Here is a 24029-nt window from a genome sequence, read left to right as displayed (position 1 = left end):
TCTTTGAGAAACATGAATCAAATATAAACTTTTGGCTATCTATTTGCACCTATAGCGACTCTTTATCATATACACCATCATATTGATCTCATTTTTTGTGAGATTTTGATTACTTTAATATCGATCTTATGACTACAACCCAATTCTTATGAAATAATTGATACAAACCTCTAACTAGACAAACATCAACAAAGTTCCGTTACGTGGCGAATGTATCAGTGACACATGTGATGCATGTCGAAGATACCCTTCCCCCTTCATTTCGTATTCGGTATGTAAAAAGTGAAAAACTAAAGAGGGGTGGTATTTATCCAAGTTAACAAAACACTACACCACTTAACAAAACTTTGATAGTGTTTATCCAAGTTGAGGTCTCTATAGATTATTCAAATAAAATGGAGATATAGTCTTAATATAAATATTAAAATGGCCCTAATGACAAAATCTCGTTATTTTTATTTTTCTGTATTTCATTTCACTTACGATTAGATTTTACAAATCAAATCTAGATATAACTTTGTCCAATTTAAGCCGAAAAAATAATCATTATAAAGATGTCTAAGATAATCTTTCCTAATGTAAAGATGAGAGGAGAAGAATGATTGGTAAGAAAATCTCAAGGGAGACGTGAGAAATTGATCTACAATCACAAGTATTTTGTGTGTCGGCTCACACTTTTCCTTTACCATTTTTGTCTTTCATTCCCCCTCTAGAAAATAAAATGAAGAGCTAAAAAAACAATCTTTTTAGATCCTTCCTAATCCCACCATGCTTCACAACACCAAGAGAGTCATATAAGAACACACCCAAGTTTCAATACCCCTTCTCTCTTTCTTTCTTTTACTTGTCCTTTGATTTCTCTCATTAAAACATTAATTTTGATTGTGTCTCTTGGCGTTTTGGGGTTTGAGGGGATGTCTTAAGAGTTATTTGTCCCTGTTTTTCTTTTAAAATTTTCAGTTTGTGAAGTGGTTTAGTGGTTTAGTAATAGTGGTTTTGTTTGAGGTTTTTGTTGATTTAGCAGAAGTTGAAATTAGAAGTATATAATGGGAGCTAAGGAAGGAACTATTTCTAAGGATGAAAACCAGAATGCATGCAATAGAACTTCATGTGATCTTCTTCAAAATCAAAAGGTATTCCTTAGTTTTCTCTTGGGTATCTTATTTTCTTATCATCTTTTCCCTTGGCATCAATATATACTTGGAAGTTGAGTGATATGGAGTTAAAGAAATGAGTATTTTCTATTGTTTTTTTTAAGAATCAATTTGACAAACACAGTTAAAATTTATTTCAATTGATGGGTTTGTTTCAAAAACTAGTCCATGAATTCACTTCACCTGCTGCATATGTAACAGATTTTTCCTAATTTCATAAACCCTTAACTAAGATTCAGTTTGTTTGACCTTTATGTAGATCTTAATCTCTATCTTCATGGTGTAGAAGGATAAAATTTGACTCCCCATTTTTCTTAAGCTCATAAACTAGGCATTGGATTGAGTTAAACACCAAATAATAATAATAATTAGCTAGAGATTGGAGTCTAAAACCCTAATTTAGCTTTTTTGATTTGATGTACAGTTTCAGTCTGAACAGATAATCATAGTCAAGAGTTTTTGTTGAAGAGTTCTTTTTCTTTTTTGAAAATGGCAAGATTAGAACCTTGGTCTCCCCAATTGAATACATACATGTTACTACTCGACCAATTGAGCATCGTCTCAGGCAGACTCTAGGACGATCTTGTTCCGCCTATATTATTATCCTTAACTAGAATAAGACATAGCCAGAAGAATTTATATGGTATATATGTGTGTGCGTGTGTGAGTGTGCGTGCGTGTGTGTGTGTACTTACACTTTCTTCTTTTTCATTTTTAGGCAGAAGATTTGACTGGAGTTGGTGAAGAAACTCAAAATAGCCAACATGAGAGAAGACCCAATCTTTTCGTGGAGACACCATCAAGAACTTTGGTAGAGTCCCCTCCCGAGTTTTATATCATAAACATGTCGCCGACAAGTTCCATTCCAACAGGACTACATTTACTACCGTCACTCAACCCGTCTTCTGCGAAGATAAATGGGCCTATTGATCCCTCTTCTTCTATAAGCAAGTCATCCATAAAAAACTTCCTCCCGAAATTAAGCTTCAAATATGGGATTTCTAATTCAGACAAAGCTGCATTTTTAGATCTAGGATCTTCGCCACCTATACTTTCGAGACCGTTCTCTTTTACAAATCTATTTAAAACCAAGATCAATAGAACGGCATCCCTTCCTGTTCTTCCAGTTATGCACTCCAACCCGGAATCTTTACGTGGAAAAAGCACAGTTGATACGCCAAATTTAAATGTAAGTACCTTGGTTCAATTGCTATCATCAATTCTACTCTTTAGAAACCATGATGGCGGTTTGCTGATGCGATGACATGTGGCTAGGTCAAGCATTGTTTCTTTTCTATTTGTTTCGAAGCTTATGAAAAAAATTCAATATCCATCTTTACTATGTAGATGAAAAGTAGTTTATATATAACAGGAAATACGGGTCAATCATCGTATGTCTCGTTCACTTTCACTCTCCTTGAATGGCAAAGCTACAAGACAAGGTGATTTTTCAGGAGCTATTATTCGTGTAATAGCATCAACTCCACAAGTAACGGAATCGAGTAGTGTTGCCAAGGGTACCACTGAAACTGTGGAAGCAGGTATATTCCTTCTTGTTTCTATCTTGTGTGTGAAACATCTAGAATCCAAAGTATATGGAACGTTCAAAATTTCAAATTTCTGAGTTTCCTAAATTTTCTAGGGTTGGCACAAAGAAACTCCATTCTTAGAGAATTGTCATGTCAGACCCCAATTCATTTGGTTGGAAATTTTTATTAGTATTATCCTACATCGAGATGGCATTAGAATTTGTAAAGTAAATAAGTCTTGGGTAATCCTTTCTCTGCAAGCTTTTTTCAAGGAGAGTTAGGCCCACAGACCTTAACATAGTACTAGAGCTAGTGTTTAATGGATGGGTTGGGACCTAGTAATTGTAGCCCTGCGGGGAGGGTGAGTGTCATGGACTCCAAGCTTGGTGTTGAAGGGAGGTATTAGCAGTATCCCAAATTGCCTAGGCATTAGAATTTGTGAAGTAGATTAGTTTTAACACTCCTTTCCTTGCAAGTCGCTTTTTAAGAAGACTTAGGAACGACAACCTCTAACTTAGTATCAGAGCCTCAGGGATGGGTAAGGACTCTGTGACCTTAGCTTGTGCGAATGGGGAGTGGCAAGAGACTCTAGCCCTAGCGTTGAGGGGAGTTATTCACATTATCTTTCATAGCCTAGGCATTAAAGTTTATGAAGTAGATAAGTCTTGGGTAATCTTCTTCTCCTTGCAAGTTGATGTTCAGAAAAAGTTAGGCCCAACGACCTCTAACAATTCTTAGCTTAATTCTTGTTGCATCAAGGTGACAGGTTTCATGCTATATTTCCTCTCCCGGTTTCTGTAATTTGTGATAACCGACTTATTTCTTATTTTAGTCTTGTGGTTCAGAGGAAAATGATGTTGATGGTGAAGATATTCCGGAAGAAGAAGCCATATGTAGAATTTGTTTCGTTGAACTTGGCGAAGGTGGTAATACCTTCAAACTCGAGTGCAACTGCAAAGGCGAACTTGCATTGGCTCACGAAGAATGTGCCGTGAAATGGTTCAGTATAAAGGGTAACAAAAACTGTGATGTATGTAAACAAGAAGTTCAAAATCTTCCGGTCACTCTTTTACGAATTGAAAGCCAACCGAATCTTAACGTACTAGGAAATAGAGCTCAGCCATCGGCAATTCAACAATACAGGTAAGCCAAATATTACCAATTTTTCTCGCTTTTTGTATCTTCATTGGTAAAAATGACTTTCAAGTTCCATTCTAGTTTTCGGGAAATCTCAAAATTCTGGAAATTTTGAACCTTGATATTTCTTATCAGGCTTTGGCAGGATGTGCCTGTTCTAGTTATCGCTAGTATGCTTGCCTATTTCTGTTTCCTCGAGTTGCTTCTGGTAAGATTATAAAATTTCAAGTAACGTCTTAATATCTATCTCTTAATAATTTTTACTCGAAAAAGATGTACATTCTAACAGGTTCACACAAAGCATGCTGCTGCTATTCAAATATCACTGCCGTTTTCCTGCTTATTGGGTCTTCTTGCATCCATGACATCGTCGACTATGGGTAAGTTGGCTATTTCAGCTGAAGCAAATTTGATTGTTAGACGATTGTTTACCCATGAAATAAGTTCATATCTCTTTGTTCATTGCTTATTGTCGATTTCTAACTTTTCTGCTAATATGTGTTTTCAGTAAAGAGGGCGTTCGTTTGGGTTTATGCGGCAACTCAGTTTTCATTGGTGGTTCTCTTTGCTTATCTATTCTACGCAGTGGTAAGTAAGATGTTCTCTTTCATGTTAGCGTTTAAAACATGGCAAAATAACTCGAACCGACAATGACATGAAATTAGCTAAATTCCTTTTAGTAAATGACCTTGATTTGTTCAGTTGGTAATGTGGCCAAAATTATCTAATGGAACCTCTAAATAAGGTGGTATTTGCTTTACTTTTTTTTTTCTCATTATCAGGAACCTGAATCTGAATAGTCTGACAAAAATGGACCCTAAGTCAGCCCAAATATGACTCAGACAGGTCATGGAAAAGGCAAACATTTTGAGGATTGACTCGAGTCAATTCAGACCTCTAGTCAGATTTCAGATCTGACTTTGAAAAAAAACAAATACTACATAAGTTAGAATTTTGACATGAATATGATCTCATTGTTGCTCATGTTTTTCGACAGCTCCATCTGCCGGCAGTTCTGGCTATCTTCCTTTCGGCGACTGTTGGGTTTGGTTCTACAATGACTGCAAATGCCCTTCTTGTCAGGTTCTTGAGAAGGCGATCACGTTCTCAACCAACTAGTAACCGTGGTTCTCGAGAAACATCTCGGCCTGATCAATCCCCAGAGGACCAACGTACGGAAATTAACCCTCCTGCCACAGTTTTGTGACTAACCAAGAATTTCACGGATTCGACAAATTTGATTTCACCCGAATCAATGGTTTCACTCGGGAGATGATAACATTTGGTAGTAATAGTAGTAGAAGTAGTAATGAAGTATTGTAAAGTTTAGTACTACAATATCTGAATAGTTTTACTTATAAAGCTTAAAAAGTACATGATTTTCTCAGTAGAAGTTCCAGTTTTATACGTTTTTTTTCGTTATGCCATTCATTGTGACATAGTAATTAATGCCTTTCTTAATCTCTCATATGAAGAGAAAGAAAATCAACTCATTCTGAAACTTTTATCTATTCCAAAACTATTACTGAAACTGTAATCCTGATTAAAATGTCACAGTTATGCTCATGGTTATTTCCGACTCGATAGTTCATTGGTGCAAACAATTCTAGGGTTTGGGCCAGGCAACCCCAAGTTGGCTGGAGAGGATAAAATAAGACCACAAAAAAAAAAATCCGCGCCAGGTAGGGGTCGAACCTACGACTTTCTGCTTAGGAAACAGACGCTCTATCCACTGAGCTACAGGCGCTGGTTTTGTTATTATGGATGCCATGTTTAACTTAATTTGGTTCTACTAGCAACTTGTGGGTCCAAGTGGCCTAGGTTTTCATTATTTAACTAGAGATCCTATGTTCTGTTTATGTATTACTAAGAGCATCTCCAATGCAAGACTCAATCTTAAAATCTTAAGTGTCACCTAGGACTTTAGAGTTTTTTTTGAGAAAAAACCCCTCCAATGCAAAAATAAATTGAGATCTTAAGTTGATGTGGAAGCATTAAGTTTTAAGATGTCTCAACTAGAAACTCTATTTTTGAGATCTCTTTTGAGAGTCTTAAGTGTCCTAGTCATCAAATTTAATTTTTGAACTAATAGAAAGCTTTTCTTTCTCAACCACTTTTTCCTATTAAATGTATGTATGACATGTGTATCTATTAGAGTTTTTTAGAGTGTTGCATTGGAGAAGGACTTGAATTAGAGACACTCAAGTTATCCACATAGGAAAGAGAATCTCAATTGAGACTCAACACATAAGCCAAATAGAGTTTTTTTTAAGTTTTGCATTGGAGATGCTCTAATATATTATGATAGTATCAACTCCAATAGAGATTCTTTCAACAAAAAAAAGAGGGGTGATTCAATGAGCTCAACCTCATACGGTGAAGTATGAACTTGAGCTGGTGACCATTAGATCTCTCAAGATCATTCCACAAATCAATTCCACAAATTGATCCTCCTAGATTTAAGGATTGGGTTAAACTAATAAAAATTAACCCTTCCTGACCCTTTTAATTACAAGATTGTATACCCTTCTGTTTACCTCTCACGCCCTCTTCCCAATTTCTCTCAAGCTCTTTCTCTCTACTATTTTACTCTGTAATTCTTAATGACTAGCAGCTTTGTGTACCTACCATCAGAGAAGAAAACTAAAAGTTATTCTATCCATATAGCAGTGCTTAAACACAAGAGTGGAACTAATCCATATGATACAAAATCAGTGACCTAGTTTCTAGTAGATTTGAATACGCTAAATGGGAGATTGAAACGCATTCAATAGTCGTTATTTGAAGATGACGACGATGATCAAATCATAAACTTCTAATTTGATCTATAATATGAAACATTCTATTCAAAGACCCAAATTCTAAACAACCAAAAAAAGAAAAACCAATAAGTTTGTTTTAGATTGTTAAAACAGTTTGCAATCATAATTCTTATTTTATCTATAATTTCAAACATTCTACTCAAAGACTCGAAATTTTAAACAACCAAAAAAGAGAAAACAACAACTACTAACTTTGTTTTAGATTGTTAAAATAGTTTGCTCTAAACTAGAAAAATGAGAATCCAATAACTGATGAAGTCTATTAGTATTGTTTGTTTAGCATTTGGTGAAAATCATTCAATAACGAAGTTGATGAAAAACATGAACATGATGATAGTTTATTGAAAGGCATGAAGAAGTTAGTTGATGAAAAGTTTTTAATATTGAAATTAGAGAAGAAAAAATAGAAAAGAAAAGGTAGAGAGAAGAAGATAGAAGGATATACATAAATAAGTAACAAACGTAATTAAAAGGATTTACAAGGGTTAATCTTTGTTGGTTTGACTCACTCCTTAAATAACTCCTTAAATCAAGGAGAATCTAATTATCAAATTTATTTATGGAATGATCTAGCTCAAGCTCATACTTGATTGTATGAGCTTGAGCTCATTAAAAACTCCAATGGGGAAGAATAGAAGAAGCATTTATTTGCATCTAGGGTCAAAACTGAAAAAAAAATGAAATGATATTTCATGAAATCCAGTAGGGGATTAAACACCAATTTCTTTCACTCAAATGAAATTCCAAGTTCCAATGGTAAAAAAGTTAGAATCTGTCTAAACTAATAGAGCAAACTGAATGACAAACAGACCCTAAAACTTCACAGTTGTTACATGTCTCAGGAGCATATCGACAACATCATGAGAGACTCTCTCAGACTCCGATTTTAGGTCATGTATCTTTCCTTCCGTTTCCTTTTCCAACCGTTTCACGTTATCGCCCGAGTCTCCACTACTCTGTTTTCACAAGAAAATGAGAGAGATATAACTAATAACTTATAAGATAAACATTCACGTCACCATATCAAGAATGTTTTGATACTTTTGAATATAATTAAAGAGACTTCAACAATGAGTAATTGTTTTGAATATAAAGTATGCATAGAAAAGTAATGGTTACTACCCATTTTCAGAACTATCAATGTGTCATATCAAGTAGAATGAACAGTTAAATGGCACGCTATTTACCTCAGCAACTTTATTTTGAAATTGAGTTTCTGTTTGTGCACGAAATTGGCTGATATCAGTCTCTGCTTCTTCTTTCGCCTGTTTCAGCCTATCCATTTTAGCTGGAAACAAAACCAAAACAAAAGCTCAATTAGTTACCTAAGTAGCCACATCAAAGAGTGTTATCGTGAAAGAGCAAACACATAAATGCAAATATTCCGTTTGTTTCGTTCATCATATACTTTCATTGAACAAGAATCCTATTAAAGTTACGATCTCCCTCATATAACTACTTACAACTTGAAATCTCGAATCAGATACTGAAAGATCCGCAGAACGATAAGGAAGTACTATGTCCAAAGTATCTTAAACTCTTAGCATGGTTTAGACACGTCTTCCACGTCAAACTAAATCCTAGCCTTCACTATGAATGCGAATAAACTTGCTTTCGCTTGACACGTGCCCAAATGGCCAATATTGTTGAAGTTTTTTCGGTTTCGAATAGTAAAGTATATTGAAGAATTAAAAAATAAAGATGTTCAAGCTTCACCAAAGAGCTTTCTAATGGTTCCATTTATAGATTAGGAAGTCGAGAGAGGGAAGAATCAAAGAGATAAGTAAACTTGTAACTTCGGCCAAAGAAACGGGAAAGAAAATCTACCAAACTAAACTAGAAAATTAAATTTGAAATAACTATGATTTAGATTTGCATAACATTACAAAACTAATACCATTCCTTGCAGCATTGATAATGTTTTGAGCTTCTCGTTCCGCAACCATCAAATGAGGAATTCCACTTTTGCTTCTGTTGGACCTCATAATTGCCTGCAAATGCAACAACAACAACAAAAACATAAGAAATAAGAAAAACAATACAAAGAAGAGAAAGAACAAAATTTTCCCGCACTCTCTAAGAAGGTACCGAATCTAAAATTTAAAATTGGTGAACAATTTTGATATCTGATCTGAATTAACTTTCAAGATTGAAAAAGTCAAAACTCGTAGTCCGAGCGATTAGGAGTTAACATTGTTAGAATAGTCCTACATGGACAAAACATTACTAAGAATATAATATCTAGGTCATTGTGAATTGGTTTTGAGTTTGACGTCCAAAAACTTAACAAGCATGTTGGAAGTGTTTTGAATATGAGTCAATATCTAACTCGAAGAGCGAGCGGCCGAGAAAATCGTTAGTGAAATTTTGGTCCGACCCGCTTACATTATGTTTGACCTAGTCTTATAGCAGAAGGTTATCAATATAGCATCCTATTTTCTAGGTTTTAGGAGAGCAGTCGTTGAGGCAGAGTGCTAGGGTTTTAGTAAGTTACATACACTAAATTTCTTGAGACATCTTTGTAGTCTCATTCTTCATATAGCATAGTTAGTTGTGGAGTAGGTTTTACTACCAAACCACAGTAATCCAATTTGTTTACTAGTCCAATTTAAAAATATGATCAAGATTTATACTCAATACGGTTTTCATGAATTATCTTGCTTGAACCATAAGATACAAAGAGAATTAGAGAGTGTTGAGAAGGTAAAAATCCCCAAACCAACAAAAAACAAGATGAAAGAAAATAATACTCCAGTCCATATAAGAGAATACAAGAAATCAAATCTAACAAAGAGAGAGAGAGAGAGAGAGATATGGATACCTGACGAGAAGGCGCTAATGGAGATTGCATTGTGACGGGAAGAACGTGATATGATATTAAACAGTAGACTTAAAAAAAGGCCGGACTATAAAAGACGGCGAATTCGTCTTCTACCACAAATCCTACTGTAGTATTTAAAGTTTAAACCCCCAATGTTGTAAAGCAGTCCCAAAGTCCAAGGCAAAAGTGCCGTGCCCCCCTTATTTTTTTTTTTTTTTGACGGAAAAGCTAATTTCATAGATAATATCCAAAAGATACAATGAGTACAAGCTTATAAGTCCCAAAAAGGGTCAAACAGAACATACAGACAAAGTTATGGATTCATAAGAGATTTCGCCAGTTCATGTGGGGCTAAGTTGGCTTCTCTCGGACAGTGCCTGATTACCACATCTCTACCCGTTAGATAGCCACGTAGACGGTCCAGATCGTTTATCAATCTCCACGGGGATGCATCTCGTCCATCCGTTAGTAGGTTTACCAGGACTAAAGAGTCCGTCTCCATCTCGAAACTATTAAGCCCTAATCTCTCAGCTACTTGGAAACCTAGCTCCATTCCCCTTAGTTCACTGTGGAGAGATGAAATTGGTGGGAAGTTATGCACTTCTGAATCTATCGTCTCCCCTCTCCAATCTTTTGCAATTGCTGCTGCTGCTGCTTTATCCCTCCTGAATGCTCCATCGACATTGATCTTGATTCGTCCTTGTGGTGGTGGATTCCATGCTTTGTCCTGTAAAATGTTCGAAAAAGAAGGGAAAACAGATAAAGAAGGAAATCTTTTGAGGTCAAGAGAGATTTTATGCCAAGTTCGATTCAAATCAAAATCTTGGTTTTGAAAGTGCTTCTCGTTCCTGGCTTTCCACCAATGCCACAACAGATAAGTATATTTGTACCAAAACTCATTCAAATCCTTCCCTTTGTTAAGAATGTCTTTTAGATTTTGTATCGGATCCTCTGTTAGATTCTGGAAATCGACATCCTGCAAGGAAATAATAAAAGTTTTGAATGTCTTGCATGTCCCAAATAGGTGGGTATGTGATTCAATCGCATCCTCGGAACACATCTTGCAATTTTGGTTTGTCTGTTGGGGTCTATGATTCATATTTGATATTGTTGCAATCCCATTATGGATTAACCTCCATATAAACAGTTGGACTTTCGGATCCATCTCTTTCTTTTTCCAAAATTTCGACCAAGGGAAATCACCTATTTCCATTGATAATGTTGGGTTAATTTTGATGGTTGAATAATATGATTTAGTTGTGAATCGCCCTTGCTCTGTATTCTTCCAAATTAGTCTGTCCCTTTCACCTGTTATTGAGATTGTTATGTTGGTTATTGCAATGATTGATTCTGTGGTGAAAAATTGTTGGAGTAGATGAATTTTCCATGTTTTTGAGTTTGAATCTATCAAGTCTGCAACCCATGTTATGTTCTGTGGTAATTGCTGAATTAATGTTGGAATATGATCTCTCATTTCAGGGATCCATCTATCCTCCAATATTCGTGTATCCGACCCATCTCCAATCATCCATATGGTATTGTGTTGTAGAGTAGTTCGAACTTGGAGTAGTGATTTCCAAAATGGTGATGCAGGTGAATTCATTTCTACACTCCAATAGTCTTCCTTCTGGAGATATTTAGCTCTAAGTAATTTAACCCATATTGCCTGTTTGTTAGTAAGAAATCTCCAAGCCATTTTGGCTATAAGAGATTCATTGACCTCTTTTAAAGACCTTATGCCTAGGCCACCATGCTTTTTAGAGCTTGTTATTATGTCCCAATTGATAAAATGCATCTTCCTTTCCTGTATACCATGTCCCCACCAAAATGCTCTTTCTTCTCTCTCTAATTTGTTAAGTACACCTTGTGGTAATAGTTGATAGCTAAATGGGTACACACATAAAGGACTTAATACTGATTTTATGAGCACTGTCCTACCTGCCTGTGATACCAATTTTTGTTTCCATCCTGCTAGAGTTTTCTTGAATTTATCCTGTAGCCAATCAAAACTCTTTATTCTATTACCTGGTTTTAGGATTAGAGCTCCAAGATACTTTGCTTGGTCTGTCATAATGGGTGCCTTTAATGTATTGACAAACTGTTGTTTAATATCAGGGGTGACTCCAGAGCTAAAATAGATGGATGATTTATCATAATTCACTGCTTGACCTGAAAAACTTGAATATATTTCCATAAATTCTATTATAGCAATGAGGTTAGTAGATGTTGCCTTACCAAATATAATTAAATCATCTGCAAACAAAAGGTGTGAGATTGATGGACAGGAAGAATTGATCTTATATCCTGTGAACAAACAATGTGACTCATAATAATAGATAAGCAGGGAGAGGGCCTGAGATGTTAGTATAAAAAGGTAAGGGGACAATGGGCATCCTTGTCGAAGTCCCCTAGTGCCCCTAAAACTACCATATAATCTGCCATTGAGTTGAATACTAAATATGGGAGTAGTGATACATTGTAATATGAGATTCAGGAAAGGGCCTGACAGACCCATGGCCTTGAGCACCAATTCCAAAAATTCCCAACTCACTCGATCATACGCTTTGGCCATATCCATTTTTAGACAAAACCCACCATTTTGTGCTCGAGATCCCTTCATTGTGTGTAAAACCTCCTGGGTGATCACTATGTTATCTAAGATTTGTCTATTGGGGACAAATGCATTTTGTGTCCACATGATATTATCTTCTAGGAATGGTTTTAATCTGTTAGCAATTATCTTCATGATGAATTTGTAAATGGAGGTGCAAAGTGAAATAGGTCTGAACTCTGAAGCGCAACTCGGAATCTTGACCTTAGGAATTAATGCTAATGTGGTTTTGTTGAGGGATGGGTCTATCTTACCTAAGTGAAATATGTTCTGAATATACCTTATGAGTTCGTTGCCTATAATGTCCCAGTTGACTTGAAAATACTCACAGGGAAGTCCATCCGGCCCCGGGCTCTTGTTAGATTCCATCTTCATGACCACATCTTTAATTTCCTCTGCTGTTGGGATTCCTGAGATGGCGTTGATTTGTTCTGCCGGAATTACTTTATATGCACCCAAGATTTCCATTGGTGGTTGAAGTACCTGTTCAGCTGAAAACAAATTCTGAAAGAAATTAATTAGTTCATTTGCTATTTCATTCTCATTTGAAGTTGTATTGCCTGACTGAGTCTTTATTTGGTTGATCTTGTTCTTTTGTTTTCTGATGGACATTGATGTATGGAAAGCTCTTGTATTTCTGTCCCCATTTGCGGCCCATTTTAGTCTAGATCTCTGTTCACATTTTGTTCTTTCTACTTCTTCTAGATAGATTATCTCTTCTTGAATTTGGCTTTCAACTTCTAATGATAATGATGAAGGTGGTAGTCTTTGAATGGATAAGAGTCTGTTGCGAAGTGCCTTTAGTCTGTTCTTTATAATACCAAAGGATCGCTTACTCCAAATAGATAAAGATGATTTGACCGATTTTGCCTTATCATAGAATGTTCCTGTTGCCGATTCCCAATTTGATGTGAAAGTATCTTTGTAGTCATGGTGATGAGTCCAATATTTTTCGAATTTTTCAATTGTGGGTACTGTTTGACCTATCACTTTCAATTTTAAAAGGATCGGGGCATGATCGCTTGCATATCTCGGGAGGTGAAATACTCCTGAATTTGGAAAAGCTAACAACCAGTCTGATGATACCATGGCTCTATCGAGTCTCTCTTGGGTCAGATGATGACGATCTCTGTTATTTGACCACGTGAAAGCTGGTCCGTTAAAACCCAAGTCGATGAGTCCACTTTGTTGGATGAAGGATTGGAAATGATTCATAAATGAATTTGGATGATTGCCCCCTCTCTTTTCTGATGCTTGACCGATTGCATTCATGTCTCCAATACAGCAATAAGGATTTGTAACTGAAGAGAGAATTGTCGAAAAGTTAGTCCAAAAAGAGAATCTGTCTTGAATATGAGGAGGACCATAAATAGCGAATAAATCCCAGTCCAAATTTAAATTGTAGTCATGAATAGTGGCATGAATTAGATTAACATCAGAGGAATTAATAGTTAAATTGATATTATCCGTCCAAGCTAAATATAGGCCACCACTCCTACCTTGAGATAAAACTTGGCGGTAATTATTATATCCTAAATTATGTAAAAAGAGAAAATTACACGAGTACGAAAGTTTAGTTTCAGAAATAAATATAATATCCGGCCTAGTGGCCTTCAGGAACTGATAAAGAGCATTTCTTGTCGGGGTGTTCCCCATTCCCCGGCAATTCCACGCAAAAATGCTCATTCCTCCATCGGCTTTGAGGTAGCCGTAACCTGTTCTGCATTATTTCTTGTTGCATTCTGTCTGGCCAATCGTTTGTAAGGCCTCGTTGCTTCCATCTTGTCGTTGGAGGTAGTCTGATTTTGTACCTGTACTTCATGAAGATTATTAGTGTCCAAATCTAAAGAGGAAGAGGCCTGATTTGTAGGTCTGGTTCTTTTGGTCGAGGTGAGATGATCGAGGATGTCTCCAAAATTTTCATTTAGTGACATCCGGCGATTGTACTCAGATTCATCTATATTCTCTAAAGGACCAGGTCCTAAAATGCCATTAGAGTATGTGTTACTAGTGCTACCAAAAGATTCTAATTCTTTGTTGGTTCCACCTTTGGACATGTTTACTTTGAATTTATCAGAATATTTTGGTATCATACTAGATGTTAGTTTGGCACGTTGGCTTTCTGAAAGATTCATCTTAAGGAGGTCTCCCATAAGGAGAATGATAGGACAAAAAGTAAATGTGTGTCCAATTCGACCACAAGAATTGCAAAAACGAGGCAATCTTTCAAACCGTAATTCAACTGATATTAATTGGTGGTTCGAAATAGAGAGATTAATCCTGTTTGGCAATGGCTCGGCAATTGGTATTTCCACTCTGACCCTTCCGAATACTGTCCATTTTGAAACGTCATCCGGTGTTGTCGGTTGATATCGTCCCATCGTTGAAGCTAGTCTGTTGACGTTCGTGCTGTTGAGGTGTTTCATCGGGATTCCGTGCATTTGAACCCAAAACCACACTTTGTCAAATGAATGATTAATTGGTGCGATTTGAGAATTACATTCCTGTAACACTATAAAAGATGAATATTGTTTTTTTTTTTTGTGTGTGTTTAAGTTGTGAAGTCCTGGGAGGTGATTTTTTTTTTTTTTGGAAGTCGACTACGATCAACGTATGTAGTTACATTTGGCATTGATACATCAAAGATGTGATACGCTCAATAACTGCCCACTCAAACTGAAACAAGAACCGGGCCTATAGCCCAACATGACAATGACCTAAAACCCAACTACATTATTTACACCCTAATAATCTCAAATCAAATAACCAAAGATTCCACCTTCTCTAGAATTCGAACCTGAGACCTCCAGGGATTTCTGGAGTTTATGTCAACACCTTGGAACCACTTGGGCTACCAACTGTTGACCCTGGGAGGTGATTTTGATGGCAAAGAAGTATTGACATGTTGATGTTTGTTAAGTTGTAAACTCGACTATCGGGATTTTAGAATTTATTCCAGTACTATTTGGGCATACAAGTGTTGACGTGTGCTAAAACACGCAGTATCCATAGTAGGTTAGAAGGCAGAGTTGCACAATCCTATAAATTATATTGAGTTTTTACCCCAAATCCTTAAATGGTCCACCGTGTTTTTCACACTCTCATAATTAAAATCATATCTTTTATCTAATTTTTTTCTTCAAATTTATTATTTTATGATTCCCATCTCATCTTTAATTGTGGTTTTTTCCTCAATCTCTTTTGTGTGAGGACCTATACGAATGGAGGTCTTAAGGAATTAAATCAAGTACACGTAGAAGAAATCTCTTCTATGGTCTTCAAAATGCACAAGAAAGGGGAGGATAAGTTTTCATGTCCCTCGTAGGAAACAAAGAGAGACTCTTCCATCTTAAAAGAACTAGAGAGCGTGTTTTACTCTTTCTCCATCTCCCCCAAAACTAAAAAGGAATCAACTCAATTAGGTGTTGTTTGTTTTTTTTTAAATTTTCAGATTTGAAATCTGAAATGGAATGCAATTCAGATTTTAGATGTTTGTTTTGTATTTAGGTAAATCCGAAAGTTTATCTGAACTTTTTAGATGTCTGAATTGGCTGAAGAAGCTCCTACATTTCAGACTTCAAAACAAGTCTGCAATATGAGACCAATTTCTGAAATTAGTCAAATGACTCTTCCACCCCCGTGATTTAGAAAAATCTGGTCTTATATTCAAAATTTAACCACCAACAAAAGCACCATTACCGCCAAAAGTACCGCCACCACCACCAAAAAACACTGTCGTCACACACCAGACAGACCACAACCACCACCACCAAAACACAGCACCAGTACAACACCACCAGTTGAACTGTTTTGTGTACCTAAATTAGATCTGGCGAGGGTCATCTTGTTCGAAACCCCCACCACATCTGTTGTCTATCTAGCTCTGTCTAACATCTAGAGAGAGACAACAAAAGTAGCTATTGTTACCACTCTGGCACTCCATCAATGGCAACAACATTGCCGGCTATTAGTGTCCGATCTATGTCGCCATGTCTTATTTTAGTAAAAATCACTCTCCCCCTCTATAATTGGTCATCTCTCACCTTGTTATCCCACCTTCTCTTTCCAAAATTTGGTGGTTTTGGATTAAAGGAGCAGGAGCTTCAACCGTTTGGAGAAAAATGAGGGCAACAGAGAGAAAGTGAAAGTGAAAAAGTAGAGAAGTTAGGTTTTTCTCTTTTCTCTTAAAAATATTAATGAGGGTATAAATGTAAAAGTAGTTATTCAGACCTTGTGCTTCATATTTGGAAAACAAACATCTTATTTCCAAAATAATTAGCCCAATTTAGATTCGGTTAATTCAATTCATCCAATTCAGATTCAGACACAAAAGAAAAAACAAACGGCACCTTAGTCACCATTTAGATAGAGAGAGTCCAAAACCCCTTCCCTCATTCCTCTAATGTACGACGGTAAAGGAGATTTCTCTTTTGTGTTGGATCATTGTTTCTCCTCAAATGGAGGAGAGAGAAAGAAGAATGTAAAGGAGATTTCTCTTTTGTTGGTTGGATCATTGTTTCTCCTCAAATGGAGGAGAGAGAAAGAAGAATGAAAATAGAGAGGAGATTGAAAAAGAAGAGGAAAAATTTGACAAATTACATGAAAGACAAAGTTAAAAAGATAAAATAGAATTTCTCGTTAGGAAACCGAGAATGCGTGTTGGACAATTGGGGGGTTAAACCCAAATTAATCTTCTCTTTTTTTTCTAATCTTACTGCACTAAATTGCACACTCTTTTATCAACAAAGAAGTAAAACTACAATGCTAGATTTCCCTCCTTCTTAATCCTAATAATATGACAGCAAGCAAAAGAGGTTTCAACAATGATATTATGCCCTACACATATCCTCACCCAATACCGAAAACAGTATGCGGACCGGTATGATTTCGTTATTTGCAGGGCAATTACATTTTTCATACAGTATAATTTCTTTATTGTAAGTTGAACAATAATGATATCAAAAATGATGCTATGCCCGGCTGAATCCCGGCCTGAATCCCGGCCAGCCGAGTTGGCAGTCCAACCGGGCATAGCATCATGACGTCGGATGAGGGATAGGGTAGTTTTTGGAATTTTACAAATTAGTCCCTCAAGTTTTAGGTCTTTTGAGTTGAGGCCATTCTCCATTTTAATCAAAACACGGGAATCGGGATTCAGCCACTTCCTCCAACAGCAAAATCGATTTTGCCTTCAAATCTCTCAAATCGATTTTGCTCCCCTCTTCCTTTCCCCTTTTGAGTTGTGATTTTTAGTTCAAAAGCACTCAATTTTGCTTCTTCACTCCATTCCAACCCCAGGAAACTCAAAAGCTAGGGCAAAATCGATTTTGCTGAGAAAGAGGAAATTTGGGAGCAAAAGGTAGGGTTCTTCATTCTTCCCTCTTTCATCAGACTATGTAAGATTCTAACCTCTTCTTCTATCTTTATTTATCTCACTTACTTCTTTCTCTTTGCTAACCCATAAAAGAAGGATTATTTATAGTTGTTGAAGTAGAACTAGTGTTAGGATTTTGATCTCCATATGGAAGAAACTGATTATAAACCCCATTAGTACTAATTAGTCTTGATGAAAAAGGTAGTCCATCAACACCACCACCACCAAGTTGAAACTCCATAGAAGGAGATGAAATACTAGGAAAAAACTTCAACCCACTATTTTTTTCTGATGAAGAAGGAGATATAAAGTAATCTATTGATGATGAATCATTTCTAGAACTTGATTTGTGATATTTCTCTTGTTCTTACGACAACCGCCACCGATAGGAACGTTCCGTAAAGCACCGCCTGGCTAGTCCAATACCTTCTACATGTCTTACAAAAATGTCTTGGTTGTGAAAGATTGTAATTGTTGTAGTAACAGAATTTAGTGTTTGAAAGAATCACATCTAGGGCATTTTAGTGCTTGTTCTGATGGGTTTAGTTTTACTGATGTTGTTGTTGATGAATTTGGGTTTTGTTGCCGTAATCTAATGGAGGTGAGTAAGTTTCATTTTTCTTCTTCTTTATCCTCTGTCAAACTTGAAACCCTTATGCGATTCACTGTCTAACTCGACTTCTTCTCCCTACAACGACAACGGCTCGAAATTATGAGGGTTTCACTCGATTTTGGCCTGCAATCACCACAAAGAGCTTCATAAAATCAGATCGAGGTTGCAAAAAATCAGTTTTCTTCTTCATTCTCTTACTATTGCTATTATACTTCACTTTGATTCTATGGATTGATTTGCTTTGATGCATGTTTTTCGATCATTTGAGCTTTATCAAGTTCATCCTGAATTCCTGATTTTGTTGTCTATCTCTCTTGGCATTGGCAAATTCTTGTTCTGCTAATTATGTCTCTTTGCTTGTTGTCTAGCTTCTTCAGCAAATGCCTTCTCAGCCATGGCACCCTTGCTTGTTCTTTCATCCTCGAGGCAGCAGGTTCATCGATAGATACGAGTCCCTCCGAGTACTAAAATTCATCCCACTAAAGCCATTTTTATTGGAATTTGTGGGTTGATCTGATTTTGAATTCATGAGAGGATTATTGGAAGAGGGTATGAGCTGAAGTTCAAGATTTTGAAGGACTGACAAAGCCATGTAAAGTTGTTCAATGGGAGAATCCTTCCAACCATGTAAACTTGTGTGAAATTTATGCTAAAATGAAGGCTTTGTACAGATAACTGAACTATTAAAATTAGATGATTTGAAAAAGTTTTCCTCATTAATTTTGAGCTTATCAATCTTCGTTGTATTAAGAATATGTATATATAAATTACTTCATAAACAAATTTTCAAGCCTGTTTGAAAAACACCAAGAAAATGTGAACTAGTTCAAGGAAGAGAGTGGCGGCTTTTAGGCTTTCGCTCAAGGATTTGGTGTCTCTTTTTTCAACCTTTCGAGCATAAATGCTTACCCATAAGAATAATATGAAAGCACACTTGGTTTAATTAGTACGTATTCTCACACAAGGGGATTCAAACCTCGCTATATAAGCACGCAGGACTCAGTAACTAAAACCAAGTCCCGTCTATCCCCGAGCTCCTCTACCATTCTCTGATACTATCTATAGTCCTAAGTTCCTAACCCTTGAAAAGGGTGCGAATAGGCCATGTAGAAGACAGATGGTCAAAGAGGTGGTGAAGCCCTATGGCTCAGAAGGAAAGTGGTGAGGTTTTAACAAGAATTGTGAGACACAGAAAACACTTTGGAGCTCAATTTCAGAAGTAATTCAACCAAATTTTATTCATATAACTTCCTTAACAAAACACCACCTTCAGACACATTGAAGTCATTCTGATCCAATTAGAGCAAGGAAACACAAAATCAAAACTAGAAAAGAACACACACAAGAGTCTTAAAAAAACACAAACAAGAGGAAATCTGCCCAACTGAAACATCTCTTAACAACCAACTACTTTAGCCTTCCATATCTTCGTCTGCATCTATCTCTTCTATCTTCATCTTCTTCACAGCCTGTGATGCAGCCGATTCATTATCCCTCGGTCCATTTGGAATCTCTATAAATATATCTTCCCTGTACTTGCATTCACTAGTCCTCCGTTTTTCTATACTCGGTAAACAAGTTCGTTACCACCAGCTCCACGATATGCACAGTTGAGTTCTGCCGATTTCCTCTCTTACTAGCATCTTAGATAGTTGGGTTACCACTTCTTCTCCAACCATCTTCTTATTGGTCTTGCCCCATACACCTGCAACCACACAAACACAACGTACAGGATCATAACTTTCAGCCAGAACCACGTCTAGTGCCACATCAGACATGGCTAAAGCAATGCCACTCTCAGCCAACCGAGAAGCTACATCTTTCACCTTCAACCTAGCCACATTCCTCAGCTAACCAAGAAGCTACATCTTTCATCTTCAACCTAGCCACATTCCTCAGCCAACCGAGAAGCTACATCTTTCATTAGCAGAAAACGAAAAGCGAAAAACCCATAAAGTATAGCAACAAAAACTAATTAGCAACAAAACCTCACAAAATGCAACTGAATTAGAAAACAAAAATCCCATATTCCCATTACATCTTAATTGCAACAAAGTAATTCAAGACAACTTAAACATATTAAGATCAAACACATTTGAATTGAAAAGGGTTAGCAGAGTACCTTCAAACTTTTAAACCAAGTTGCTGTTAACTTGTTAAGAGGTGTTCTCGGTCGAGAAAACCGAGCTTCGACTTATCCCAAATTCGAGCTGAGGTTTGTAGATAGAGAAAGAGAGAAAGAGTGTTAGAAACTTGACAGTTAACAAAGAAAAAGAGGTAAGACAGATTGAAAGAGAAAGAAGATTTTTTGTTTACCTCGATCTTTGTTGGCGAGTTGATTCATTCCAAGCAAAAAATCGAAAATCAAATACAAAAATGATGTTCTTGATGTTTGAAGCTCTCGGACGAAGAACCCTAGCTAGGTTTCCTGACGAAATCGAGTTCAAAGTCGTTAAAGAAAGGGGAAGAACTCGAACATCAATTTTGCCCTAGCTTTTAGTCTATAAATCGATATGCTTCTGAGTTTGGCCGGGCATTAAATAAAAGTCCTCAACTCAAAACGACCAAACTCTGAGGGACTAAATTATAAAGATGGGTAAAACTCCATTTACCGAGCATAACACGTCACCAGCTATGCCCGGCTGGACTGCCAACTCGGCTGGCCGGGATTTAGGCCGGGATTCAGCCGGGCATAGCATCATTTTTGTAATGATATATTCTAAATAAAAAGACAACCATCATTTTCAAACATGGAACAGATTTCAAATGAATGAGTACAAACAGTTCATAATCAACAAAATTTTATTTTTTGAACAAAATCCCATATTAGTCACCATCTCTACATACTAAATCCATCTTTACTCAAATCCCTTAACAAAAGAACTTAACTTTTCAGATCTATAAAATACAATAACTCAATCAGACCCAAATATTTGATACAAAAATATAAAAGAACTGATATTTGAAAGAAGAAACAATCAAGATCAGAGAACATTTCCCCCAGCTGCATAAGCATATCGAGATCGTCTAATATTATCTTGACGTTTCTTGTAAACAAATCCTCCAACAATCACAACCCCAGCAACGAGTACAACTCCAACTATAATTCCCATTTTCTGTAAACCATTTAGTCCATTTGATGAAGAACTATTTGGTTCTTCCGTGCTTGTATCGGAACTTACTACGTGTTTAATGTCACTAGCATCGGACGGTGACGGAGCAGGGGAGTCATTGTCATTGTTAATGTTATCGGATGGGGATGGACCTAAAGGAAGAGGCGAATTTGCCGGAGTAGGAAATGGAGAAGCTGGAGATGGAGATGGAGGAGAAGTGATATGAGGGCGGGGAGTTATTTGGATCGATGGCGAGGAAGCTGGAGGTACCGGAACGACAGGAAGTGGTGGTGAAAAGGCGGAATCTTCTCCGTTAACGTAGAAAATGTCTGCCGAGATCGTCCGAGGATACGTAGAAATAACCAGAATGATTGATAGAAAGGAAAGGAATACTAAATTATTCAGATCTGCCATAGCCAAATGTACTTTTCTCCGATCTGTGAACAGAGTTCGAATCTTACTGTTTTTAAGAAGAAAAAAAAAGAGGTAATGAAATAGGAAATTGTTGAAGATGAAGAAGCGAAATTAGGTAGGTAGATCTGAGAGAGTTGAAGTTGATTGAGAAATTTAGGGTTGAAAGATGAACTAGTAGTCTAGTAGATCTGGAGTTGGGAGTGACAACTGAGAAGTGAGAAATTTAGGGTTGAAAGATGTCTTTATGTGAACTGTAAAGTAACGAAATTGAGGCATTGAGCTGTTAAAAGTCATCTTACTGAATATAAGATAAAAACAGAACCTAACGATCAAGTTATGAACTTTTACCACACTTTGATGGTCAACAAATAAGTCAATGCCAATTGCCAAATCAATGGTGTGAGAAGTGATAGTCAACAAAAGAACTCAATTTTCATCCCCATCTTCAATATCACCAACCATATAGTTATATAACCACCATCACCACCCCAGCCAGGACATGGTAATCACCAACTACCACCATCTTTCACCACCACCACCGGTCACGACCACCCGAACCACCAACCAGTGGCGCGACTGAGATTTTGAAGTTTGGGTGCGAAATTTTAGTCTGGGCCCTACTATGATAATGCAAAAAAACCACGAATGTACACGTGACGTGATAAAGAAAATAATCTAGACAAATTAATTGTAAATAATGTTGAAGAATTTTTGCAAAATTTATGATACTTTGCTTCTCTTGTGCTACGTGAATGTTTTGCGAGATCATGGTTATTCGCAAGCCAAGTGATTAGGTCTCTTGTTTGGAGTAATATAAAGTTAAATTTTCCTCACACTTTTATAGTTTTGTTTGATCAAGAAATAAAATTTTCCAGTGAGAAACTGAACTTCTGACATCATGCGTGCAAAGATTTAACAAAATCACTGTGTTTGAGAATCAAAGAGGAGAAAAAGCTGGCGCAAAAAATATTTGGTTGGAGTGAATCCTCAAACCTCTTTCTGTTTTACACAACTACTGAACAAATAAGACAACATAACAAATGCCCATAATCTGTAATTGTTTGAGAAATGTAACAATGAAAGCATCAATGAGTAAAAATATTGACAAAAATTCTGTTTTTTGAGAGGACTCAATCCCATGACCTCCTCCTCACAATCAAACGATTAAACTAGTAAAGCTACGCAATTGGTCAAGCATCTATCTGAACTAACAATATCTTTAGTTCGGGCCTAAGGGCCCCTTGGGAGAAGGGGATCAACAAGGCTTAGGGCAAATCCAACCGTTGGCGTTGGGCTCCAAATTCAAATCTTTAGGAATCCAACCTCCAACACGGTTGCCCCAAGATGAGAGTCTCTCATGTGGGCTCCCCAAGATGTTGGGAGCCCCTCCCTAATGAAAATCCTACGGCAGAGGCCCCAACCTCTACACACTAGCTCTTGAGCTTTTCCAATAACTAGTTTGGAAACTTCTTTTGGAATTAAAAATTCCAAAGGTTCTAAAAGTTAGAGTTTTCGGAAACAAGACAAGAGCTGATCATTTAAGACCTTCTATTAGGTTTGCACCTAAGAACTCAAAACGTTTTCTTAGCTGCTAATATACAGGAGACAGCCCGCCCTAAACAGTATTTTTGTTGCCCTTTGCTTCACGTTAAAGTCCCGGGAGCAGCCAAATCATTCCTAACCACATGAGGTGGGGGAGAAATCAATACATTCCTTACAAGTAAATTCTGTCTCCCTAGGAATATGATTTCATTCAATTAAATAGGAAATTCATTTTGAAATAAGGCCACGCCTTTGGGAAATAAAAAAAATCTCTGGGGAATAAACATATTTTCTTTTTAGACTAAAAATTGACATGATTGTTGTTAACCCCCTAAATCTCACAAACCCTATCTCTAACAAACTCTCTCTCTCTCTCTCTTCCCCTTTCTCTCTCTCTTCCCCCCTCTCCCTGTCGTTCTCTCTCTCTCTCCCCCATTCTTTTTCTGTCGTTCTCCCCCTCTCTCTCCCCTCTTTCTCTCTGCCGTTCTCTCTCTCTCTCTCCCCCCTCTCTCTATCGTTTTCTTTCTCTCTATCTCTCTCCCTAATCTAGGGTTTCTAAATTATCTATCTCTATCTCCCTGATGTAGGGTTTCCTATAGAAATAATAACTTGGGGTTTCTTATTGAGATTTAGGCACAAAAAGAAAATTCCTCTGATGTTTATTCTGTAAAAGAAAACATGGAGATGGTGATTAACTCTCAATGAAGGGTAGAGAGTTAACAATTCAAAATCCATTTTTTGGATGAAGTAAAGATGGTGATAGTCATATGAAAGTTTAGAGGAATTTTAGATTTTAGAGGAGCAGGTGGATTGGTTGAATCTTTTAAAAGAGATTTTTGAAAAAAAAAATCTTTCTTCAGTGGTGTGAATATATTATTTATCTTTTGTTAGTCAGAATC

At 36.8% G+C, this 24029-nt stretch overlaps 2 protein-coding genes, 2 long non-coding RNA genes and 1 other non-coding gene across 6 annotated transcripts; 2 read left to right on the top strand and 3 right to left on the bottom strand.

Annotated features, from left to right (window-relative positions):
• The first annotated feature begins 451 nt into the window (after window positions 1–451).
• Window positions 452–5207, top strand: LOC147565641 (uncharacterized). The gene is made up of 8 exons (XM_086652151.1): window positions 452–1133; window positions 1873–2343; window positions 2527–2695; window positions 3529–3826; window positions 3956–4028; window positions 4110–4200; window positions 4329–4408; window positions 4818–5207. Exons 1-8 carry the CDS (start codon window positions 1047–1049, stop codon window positions 5025–5027), a joined length of 1479 nt encoding a protein of 492 aa, XP_086508277.1. The 5' UTR covers window positions 452–1046; the 3' UTR covers window positions 5028–5207.
• A 287-nt stretch (window positions 5208–5494) lies between these two features.
• TRNAR-CCU (transfer RNA arginine (anticodon CCU)) lies at window positions 5495–5567 on the bottom strand. The gene has a single exon. It is a non-coding gene; the product is annotated as a tRNA-Arg (tRNA).
• Window positions 5568–7311: 1744 nt separating this feature from the next.
• Window positions 7312–9662, bottom strand: LOC147565639 (V-type proton ATPase subunit G-like). Its single transcript, XM_086652153.1, has 4 exons — window positions 9464–9662; window positions 8540–8633; window positions 7830–7930; window positions 7312–7598 (listed from the first exon to the last, which is right to left on the bottom strand). The coding sequence occupies exons 1-4, from the start codon at window positions 9491–9493 to the stop codon at window positions 7455–7457; spliced, it is 369 nt and encodes a 122-aa protein (XP_086508279.1). The 5' UTR covers window positions 9494–9662; the 3' UTR covers window positions 7312–7454.
• Window positions 9663–17205: 7543 nt separating this feature from the next.
• Window positions 17206–18781, top strand: LOC147565638 (uncharacterized). 2 transcript variants are annotated; one of them, XR_015230247.1, is made up of 3 exons: window positions 17243–17470; window positions 17942–18223; window positions 18430–18781. It is a non-coding gene; the product is annotated as an uncharacterized LOC147565638 (long non-coding RNA). The 2 variants fall into 2 exon arrangements; XR_015230246.1 differs by lacking the exon at window positions 17942–18223 and having other exon boundaries at window positions 17206–17470.
• Window positions 18782–19272: 491 nt separating this feature from the next.
• On the bottom strand, window positions 19273–23153 carry LOC147565637 (uncharacterized). Its single transcript, XR_015230245.1, has 4 exons — window positions 20378–23153; window positions 20184–20271; window positions 19888–19978; window positions 19273–19766 (listed from the first exon to the last, which is right to left on the bottom strand). It is a non-coding gene; the product is annotated as an uncharacterized LOC147565637 (long non-coding RNA).
• Between the last annotated feature and the right edge of the window lie 876 nt (window positions 23154–24029).

The sequence above is a fragment of the Eschscholzia californica genome, unplaced genomic scaffold (genome assembly GCF_041429995.1).
Source record: "Eschscholzia californica isolate CP2 unplaced genomic scaffold, dmEscCali1.0.p SCAF_1, whole genome shotgun sequence".
NCBI classification, from domain to species: Eukaryota; Viridiplantae; Streptophyta; class Magnoliopsida; order Ranunculales; family Papaveraceae; genus Eschscholzia; species Eschscholzia californica.
Note: the sequence above shows the minus strand (reverse complement) of the source record. Positions and strands in the feature narration are given on the sequence as shown.